This window comes from Tachysurus vachellii, chromosome 14 (assembly GCF_030014155.1).
Source record: "Tachysurus vachellii isolate PV-2020 chromosome 14, HZAU_Pvac_v1, whole genome shotgun sequence".
In the NCBI taxonomy this organism is placed as follows: domain Eukaryota; kingdom Metazoa; phylum Chordata; class Actinopteri; order Siluriformes; family Bagridae; genus Tachysurus; species Tachysurus vachellii.
The window spans coordinates 20,229,535-20,238,471 of NC_083473.1; the positions used below are offsets into that span (position 1 = coordinate 20,229,535).

Sequence of the window (8,937 nt, forward strand, 5' to 3'; positions counted from 1 at the left end):
TTCTCATGATAACAGATTTATGATTTATTCATGATACGGAACATAACTTTATCAAACAAATCTCAAAATATCTATAAAAATACACATACATCATTTATATATATGTATATATGACCTTGAGAATCCAAACCTCAGTGTTTTTTTCTCTGGCTGTAATTTATGAGGAAATGCATCTCAGTACACAACCATAACCCAATTCATCTCTCAATATAATGCAATCTTGTGAAGCTAAATGATGTAGCATTACTCAGATATGGCTATAAGGCATAACCATGGAAAAAAACAAAAATAAATCTTTGATGAAAAAAATTTGATGATAAACCTCTACCTGGATCCACTACTGGATATTCAATGCACCTTTCAATTGTTTGGCTAAAAGTTAAGGCAGTTTAACTCTCAGTGTTCAATCTCAGAGTGACTGTGTGCCCAGTCTACCCACTGACAAACAGAGCTGCTAAAATCTAATTTTTTGATTATTTTTAGGTGACCTGAAAAGCGTTGCTCAATTTCTTTTTCTACCTGCTGTTTATGGTTTTAAATAAAGGTTTACTGGCTAAACATATTCTGGCTTTGGGAAACAAACCTATTGAAAATGTGAGATAGACACAGTGGAGGAAGGCTTTTTCCCCCGCTTCTTTTCTTTTCTCCAGGAAGAGAATAAACAGCTTTAAAAAAAAAAAAAAAGAGTTATACAGCAGTGGTTGAGTTTCCCACACATAAGCAATAATAATAATAATAATAATAATAATAATAATAATAATACAATTAAAGGACTAAAGAGAAACCTATGATCCTAAGCTTTGGGATATGATCAACATCATCGAGCCAGAAGATCGTGCAGAAACAAGTACATAGAGATTTACATGGGATAACTAAATGAACGGTCATTTTAATTTAAAAATGCATTTTTGTTCTTTAAGTATCACAATAAGTTTTAATGTCTGAGTGTCACTGTTGCCTTTCCTGTGGATATTCAGCTGAAACTGTGGAGAAACAGGAAGACTGGGAGATCAGGTACACTCTGGTACAGTGAAAAACTACTTCACTACTCCCATTTACCACTTAATCAATTCTGTGATTGAGACGACATCAGTTTAAAGACTTAAGGCAAGGGAAGGCAAGCAGAAAGTCTGAAAATACAAACAAACTTGTTGAAACTTCTTGATTTGAAAAAAGAGAAAAAAAATGTCTGTATTTTTTAGATCCAGAAGGCCAAGAACGGATGCTGACCAGAAACCATACGCCTTTGTATACACAATTTATAATGCTCTGCAAAAAGATCAGAACCTGAAAAATTACACCACACTATCAATGCTAACAGTGTGGGATGAAATTCTCCAGCTGAAATGTCATTATTGCACATAACGAGATGTGATACTATAGCCCTGTTTGGTTCGGATTAAATTTACATGCGTGAGTTTTATTGTGGATGAGAGGAGGTGTAGGAAAGTTATTACAGACATCACAAAACTATCTGTAACAATCGGTATGATGTGTTTATATACACGTCTTGCATAAGTGCTTATTAACAATGTCATTTAAGTGAAAACAAGGGTGAGACATTATATAATGATTCAATATCCTGTGCTTTCTATAACACCTTTTATATCTCTCACTGTGCGTGGGATGGAGGTGAATAATGATTTAATTAAATGGGAAATTAAACAAAAAAAAAAATAGAATGCTTAATGATTTTGTAACTGAAAAAAAAAACAACAACAAAAAAACATAACTGCTACATTAAAAACCGCACATTTCATACAAAGTTGAAAGAAATAAAAGCTTCCTGTGAGCACTGTTCTGTTACTGGGTGTGTGCTACACATCCCCTCCTCCTTCTGTGGTGCATGCTGATTGGTGGTGTCCATGTTCAACAACTTGGCAGCATTTTTACTTTAACACCAAAAGTGGTATTGTTTTTTTGTTTTTTTTTTTCTTGAGAGTTAGAACTGAAGTGGAAAAAAGTGGGAACAAAACGGATTTTTTTTGTCTGGCTTCACTTTAAATGCCTTCAGATGGGTCCATTGGGTGTGGGTTCAGAAGGTGCCTCAAATCTGGGAAGGAAAAAAAAAAATGAAAAAAGTGTGAAAAGAAAAGCAGATTTCAGCCTACTGATGTTCAGACTCTGACATCAGTCATCCACTTGCAGTTATGTCTGTGTGACATTTTACCTGATCTACACAACAAATTGCTTTTATATTATTCTGTGTAAACTCGAGTGTTGTGTGTAAAACCCCCCATCAGTCCAGACACTGAGATCACGTTTTCCCTATTCTGATGTTTGATGCCTTCATTTCCAGGAACTCTGTATAATATTATAAATTGTGCTTCTACCACAGTCAATGCAACCTTTTATAGAACAAAAAAGACAGAGGATAAACCCAAACATCATCCAGGTGTGGTAAAGGCTGTACAAATGTCTCGTACCTCTTGTCTATCACAGTGGTGTTTTCTGCATCGGGTGTCTGCGACTCTGAAGGGGCTGCTGCATCTGTAATAGTGAGCTTTTCCAATTCAACAGGTGCATCACTAAAAAGTCACAATAAAACAGTTAGCATCTTTTGGTTCTTGCAGGATTTGCTTCTTTCTGTCCACTCACTCATTCTCAATTATTTAGACAGTTCATTTATAATCAGTGAATTAACTCTTCTACATCAGAATCACTACAATGGGCCAGATACACTTGCATGCACCGGGAACTAAAATGTATTAATAAGATAAACTAAGTATTAAATGGAATCCATTTTAGTTTAGTATTAGATTTGATATACTGTCTGCTAATGACATGAATTTAACATTTAACATTAACAGTGACTTTTTGCAGACTTGACATTAACATTTCACATTACACAGTGACAGATTCTTACAGCTGGGAGTGAACAGTAAAATGTTATAATGCTGACATCACACTAAATCTCATTATCAGCCTCAAGTAGCCTTTGTTATTTAACCAAGCAGTCAAACACAACACAGTTAACATCTGCGATAATGACATGGTAAACACAGATCGAGGGCGTTCTAGAATGAGCAGCTTACAATAGTGTTACTACATTACAGAGAGAATGCACATACAGTATGACTATGGTTTTATTTAAAAATCTAAAAATTATTCTTCTGTAATTTTAATTAGCCTAAATATAGACATAATTTAAGGAGATTTTTTTAATAGATATCATTTCTAAAAATATTAATCCATCATGGTTTAATCCCCTGGCAATTGTAACAAGCAGCACAGGGACCACTAGTTAAGAAACACTGACAGACAAATCATCAAATGGCATTTAAATCAAATATCTTCTCCAATCTGTACTATGATGAGTCTCACCCTAACCTGAGTGCCTGAGCTGCTGCTGCTTTTTGGTTGTCTGTTGCTTTGGATGCATCCTCAGTCATGTAATTTCCCGCATCCTCCTCGCTGCCCGAGTCTCCAGAAGAGCTGCAGCCTGAGATGCGCAGAGGAGCCTTCTGGCCTGCAAGTGTTTTATACCCACTTTTGGTTTCTATTTAATGCCTTAATTCTTTAAGACATAAAATTATTGAATACTCACCTTTCATTTCAGACTTGTTCTCAGTGTTACTGGAGCTGCTGAGACAAATACTCAATCAGTGACATCAAACGTTCTGAGATGCTGTACGTATTTTGTTTTTCTGCCGACAATAAAAAGATTTTATTGTTTAACAACCAACCTAAAACTCTATTGCAACCCATCTAAAAAGAATAAATCTCATGGAAATGTATGTACTAAATGATTAAAAATATAACTGCGCTAATTTGCCTTTTGAGAATTTATAGAGATATTTTAATATGACTGAAGTCACTGTGCATTACACAGTACACCCTACAGAACTTAAACCCAAATTCTGTAACTTTACCATTTTGTACAGCACAAATTCATTATGTGGTTGATTGTGACTCGTCAAATGTATTTAAAAAAATCATTTGAATAAAGATGGAAAATCCATGCAACACATCTGGTATGAACTGGATTTAAGAGTTAACAGCAAATTAAATACAGTTGAGAACAGGAGTTTACATCCTCTTGATCAATCTGCAAAATGTTAATAATTTAAATGAAATAAGAAGGATCTTATAAATTGCAGGTTTTATGTTTTGCCAGTTCAAAATATAACATCCCCTCAATTCACAATGCTGTTTAATTAATAAACATTGTTAATATTTTGGGATAGTCCCTTGTTTGTCCTGAGCAGTTACACTGCCTGCAGTTCTTCAGAAAATTCCTTCAGGTTATGAACATTGTATGCTTTCTGCATATTTGACCAGTTTCCAAATGATTTTGAGATCCAGATTTTCACAAGGATAACAGGACAGTTAGTTTAGTCCCATGCCTAGATTACCTGCAGAAAGGCTGAAACTCTGTGAAATGGGCCCATCCTGTACCATGATGCTCCTCGTTGGCCTGACTGGAGGCAGAGCCCCATGAAGTGTCCTTCATTTCATCTAAATCGGCTGTGGACACAGGACCTTAAACACACCTCAAAGGTCAGTCTCTACATGAGTGCCATCTGAGACATGCAACGGAGTAACTGGAACACAAGGGCATGACAGAATGTGTTTCATAATGGGCAGTTTAGTATAAAACTTACTCTCTGGAGTCTGTGGTATGGGGTATTTTGGGCTGGTTGCTGTTTGAATAGAGACCCGGTTCTTCTCTTCCTCATCTTCATCCTCTTTGGCCGACCCGCAGCCCTGCATCCCATTCCTCACAGAACCTTTTGGTGAGCTTCCTGAAGATAAAGACACACCAAACCTAACAGAGAAATAAAGAGACATTTTCCTAGCACTAGGTCAACACTTACAGGATCAAGATACACAATTCGAACACAAACCTTCTAAAAATGTCTTCCATTTTTTCTATATAGCAAAGGTTGCTTACCTAGATCGGGACTTTACTTGAGTTGCATAGCTGATCTCTTTATCCTCCCAAATATCTTCTTCTTCTTCACAGTCATCAAACTGCTGTATTCTCTCTTTACAGCAAGCCTCAAAGGCAGCAGCACTGGCCTATAATTAGGGCATTCCCAAACATGCATTATCAGTCACCAGCCACAATTCAAATTAAAAGTATATGCTTGACTTCCAGATCAAGAGACTTACACTATTATCTTCTGCATCAATTTTGAAGTTAATCTCAGCAATTCGATCAAAAGTAGCACTGCAAACAGAAATCAAGAGGGAGATGAGTCGAGTGACGTCAGAGTATCAGGGCGTGATAAGTATACGAATTTATAAAAGCACTAATATTTTTAAAAGCTTTATGATTTCGTATTGGTGGACCATTTATGATTTATATACTTAAAGACAAGCTATGTTTGCGTCATACAGGTCTTGGTTATTTCTGAACAGCACTGCTTGAAGGATTACAAGCAATTTGGGTCCCCACTTTCTGATGAACTGGATACCTGTCATGTTGATTTATAAACATTAACAGCTTCACCGGTGGTGCTCCCACCCAGCAAAACCATACAGCAGTCAACAGACACGGTTAAAAACATTTAACAAGTCAATGCATGGAAAGCTTCTTTATGAGGCATCTTTTATTGACACACAATGGAACTTTTCCTGACTGGCGGTACAGTGGATATAAAATATCTACACATTTTAAAAAACTGCAATTTTAAAAGGGTAAGACAGAATTAACAACATAAATGTCAGACTTGCTAAATCTTTAATGCAATATTGCAACAAAGAGAAGTCTTTTTAAATAAGACTTAATTTCACATGTCTAGTCTTTAAAAATTTATCCCACTCTTCTTTGTAAAAAAAAAAAAAAAAAAAGTGTAAGTTCAAATTGCGAGGGGAACCCCTGTGTACGGGGTATGTCTTTTTAAGTCATTCCATAGGATTTTGATGGGCTTTGTGATCTGACTCAGCCATTCCTGGACAAATTTCCTCTTCTGAAGCCATTTCCTGGTTGATTTGATTTTGATGTTTTGATGTGTGCTTTGGTCATTGTCATGTTGGAAATTCCTCTTCAGTTTCAGCTTTTTGACAGAGGACAGAAGTGTTTTGTGACAAAATATATTGGTATTTGGAGATATTCATTTTGCCCTCTATCTTGATAAATGCTCCTGACCCAGTTGATGAGAAGCAGCCCCAAAGCATAATGCTACCCCACCATGCTTCACTGTCGGTATGGCATTCCTTGGATGATGCTCTTTTTTGGCTCTGCATCAAACATCCCTTTTAATATTAAGGCCAAAAAGTTCAACCCTTGAACATTTTCCCCACATGGTTTGGCATGACTGAATCCTTTGGTATGTTTCAGATGGGTTTGTGTATTCAGTTTCTTTGGCAACTCTTTGTGGCAAATCAGTAGAATGCAACCCCAAACAAGAAACACTAGAGCAACAGCTGACTTTTACCTTGATGAATTGATGGCAGGTGTATGCCATTTACCTACAAGCCTAATTTTGATTAACTGTGTTTTGTTAACTGTGATTGGTTAACTGGTTATGAAAGGGTGTGCAGATTTATGTAATCAGGGTGTTGTAGGTTTTTTAATTTAAGATGTTCCTAATTATTAAATGCTTCTTTTTTCTCTGTATTTTTGTTTGTTGTTTTTGTTGTAAGATCACATTAAAGATGTAACAAGCGAGACATTTATGTTGTTATTTCTGTTTTTATATTTTACAAACCTGCAATTTCATAAAGGTGTCCTTTTTATACCCACTCTAAGTGTGTTTATCAACCTGAGTGCATACCAAAAACGTCTTCATTCGACAGTGAGAACTGCACCAAAATCATCTGTTTAGCTCTTAGAGAACTCCAGATGATTTACCAAACCAGATGTTGGACAACAGCCCAGTCTATAATCATGGATTCTGCTCACTCAGATCACCCATAAGCATTTAATCGTGTTCTAAAAAGAACTTGAAGGTGCAGCAACATTTGTTCTTAATAAGAATACTTGAGAACTTTGGAAATCTACAGCAACTTGGTACCAGCAATATTTAATACTCTTATTACCCATGTGTGTAATAGTAACAATAAAAAACAACTCTTTCCAAGTTGCACAGAACCTTGAGCATAAGTCATGATACTAAATAGCATTGTGCTGAAGTGCTGAAAGGTGATTGGCCAACTGTAGCAGTGTTTATAAAGTACATTAGTAATTAGAAATCTACTGTACATAGAGATGATCATATCAATGCAGTAAAGCAAATTTCTCTCAGACTAATGGTTCCTGAGAAAAAGGTATTACAGCTTAACTCACAGCTGTAGCTGAGCACATGGACTTAAAATCTAACACAGTTATGCTCAAATGTTTGCAGACCTTGAGAGAATTTGCCTGTACAATTATTTAAAGAAAGCATGAGTGAGACAAAACCAATTTATTTTATTAGCTCAAAATCTAGGTAAGCTAAGCCAAATTGTTAGAGTTTATTTGTACCCAGGAGACTTAGTAGAAAAATGTTTCTGTGACTTTTTGTATGATTTTCCAGATATAAGCCAAAAGGTAAAAATCTTAACTATAGCACTATTAACAGGCTAATCAGGCTCATCAATCTATTGACCAAGTTTCATGATTTTACCATCTATTGTTTACTTTGGATTATCGGTTTTAATGTAGAAAAGAAAACAGGAAGAAGAATAAAACCCTAATGAAAACAACAGAGGTACGAACACCTTGAAGAAGAAGCGGAGGAGGAGGAAGAGGAGGAGGACAGAGGCAGAGAGACAGACAGAATTCAGAACAATAATTCAGAACAGAAACTCACTTGATATTCTCATCATGTTCACTGAACTCCTCATCATTGAAGCCAAACTGATCTACAAAGTTAGCAGTCATCTGCTGAATCTGATAATCAGAGAATGCCTAGATGATAAACAGGTAATAATGAACACAGCTAGTCATGTCAGGAAGACGGCCATTTTCATGCTATTGTGGTTGACACTTGACACTGAACATGAAGCGAATTTTTGATAAACAAAATCACTGAATATACCTGTTGGATAGACAGATCATTGGGGAAAGGGCTCTCCATGTCATCATCTTCACTAGAAGAATGCAGGTTATGTGTGCTGACCTGTAACAAGGTAAAACTGAGCAGGACAATACTTAAAACTCTCAGAGAACAATATTATTACTGAATAAAAACAGGGTGGAGCAACAGGCAAACCAGGCATTAGAGGAAAATGTATTTATTATATTGTAAAACATCATTATATGATAAGATTTCTGATTTGAGAGAAATTAGTCAAGGTCCTTAAATCTATAGCTCTGCTGTAGCTCATTTGAGCTATGAGGGTTACAGCAATGGCTTGCTAATCTCTCTGGTTTGTTGAACTTCATAAACACTCTGCTTACCAAATCTACTGTGTTTCTCCTGTTTGTTTCTCTAAGAGTTTCTCCCACAAAACTCTCCCAACGCCCCCTGCAGTCCTCTGGGAGCTCTGCAAATATTCAAATTTTATTATATTCAAATATTACTCTAAAAATTATTTCAAATAATGGCCCTCTTATACACCCACAAACAAATTCTAGGCAAGAGACCCATGCTGAAAAATAAACTATATATATATATATATATATATATATATATATATATATATATATATATATATATATATATATATATATATGATTTTCACAAGAGCCTCAAAAGAACAGGAAATAGACAAGCAGAAAACCTAGAGGATAAAGATAACTACTGCAGCACACCAACCTTTGATGAGATCACTAATTTGAGACTGCACATGTCCTTTCTCCAGGGTCTGAACCACTGTATTGGCGATTCTAGTCAGATGACCCATGTTACCTCTCCTGGTCCCACCGTCAGCTCTAGATACATCAGGGACCGTAAACCAACAGCGAGAGAAAGAGCATCCACAATGTACAACAAATCCTTAATTAAAAGTGTTTTTATGGTGAAAACTGAAACAGCTCATACTGAATTCTGTCATTCTCCTCCCAGG

The 8,937-nt window shown here is 36.0% G+C and overlaps 1 protein-coding gene across 1 annotated transcript in view; it reads right to left on the reverse strand.

Annotated features, from left to right (window-relative positions):
• The window catches only part of ppp6r2a (protein phosphatase 6, regulatory subunit 2a), a 19,916-nt gene continuing 10,979 nt past the window's right edge, over window positions 1-8,937 (reverse strand). The window contains exons 12-24 of the mRNA XM_060886186.1: window positions 8,913-8,937; window positions 8,688-8,803; window positions 8,330-8,415; window positions 7,968-8,048; window positions 7,740-7,837; window positions 5,116-5,173; window positions 4,895-5,022; window positions 4,605-4,768; window positions 4,356-4,482; window positions 3,548-3,582; window positions 3,331-3,469; window positions 2,427-2,528; window positions 1-2,053 (exon numbers count right to left, since the gene is read on the reverse strand). The exon at window positions 8,913-8,937 is cut by the window's right edge and continues 40 nt beyond it. Coding sequence (XP_060742169.1) covers window positions 2,011-2,053; window positions 2,427-2,528; window positions 3,331-3,469; window positions 3,548-3,582; window positions 4,356-4,482; window positions 4,605-4,768; window positions 4,895-5,022; window positions 5,116-5,173; window positions 7,740-7,837; window positions 7,968-8,048; window positions 8,330-8,415; window positions 8,688-8,803; window positions 8,913-8,937 — 1,202 coding nt within the window. The 3' untranslated portion in view covers window positions 1-2,010. The remainder of the gene's footprint in view (window positions 2,054-2,426; window positions 2,529-3,330; window positions 3,470-3,547; window positions 3,583-4,355; window positions 4,483-4,604; window positions 4,769-4,894; window positions 5,023-5,115; window positions 5,174-7,739; window positions 7,838-7,967; window positions 8,049-8,329; window positions 8,416-8,687; window positions 8,804-8,912) is intronic.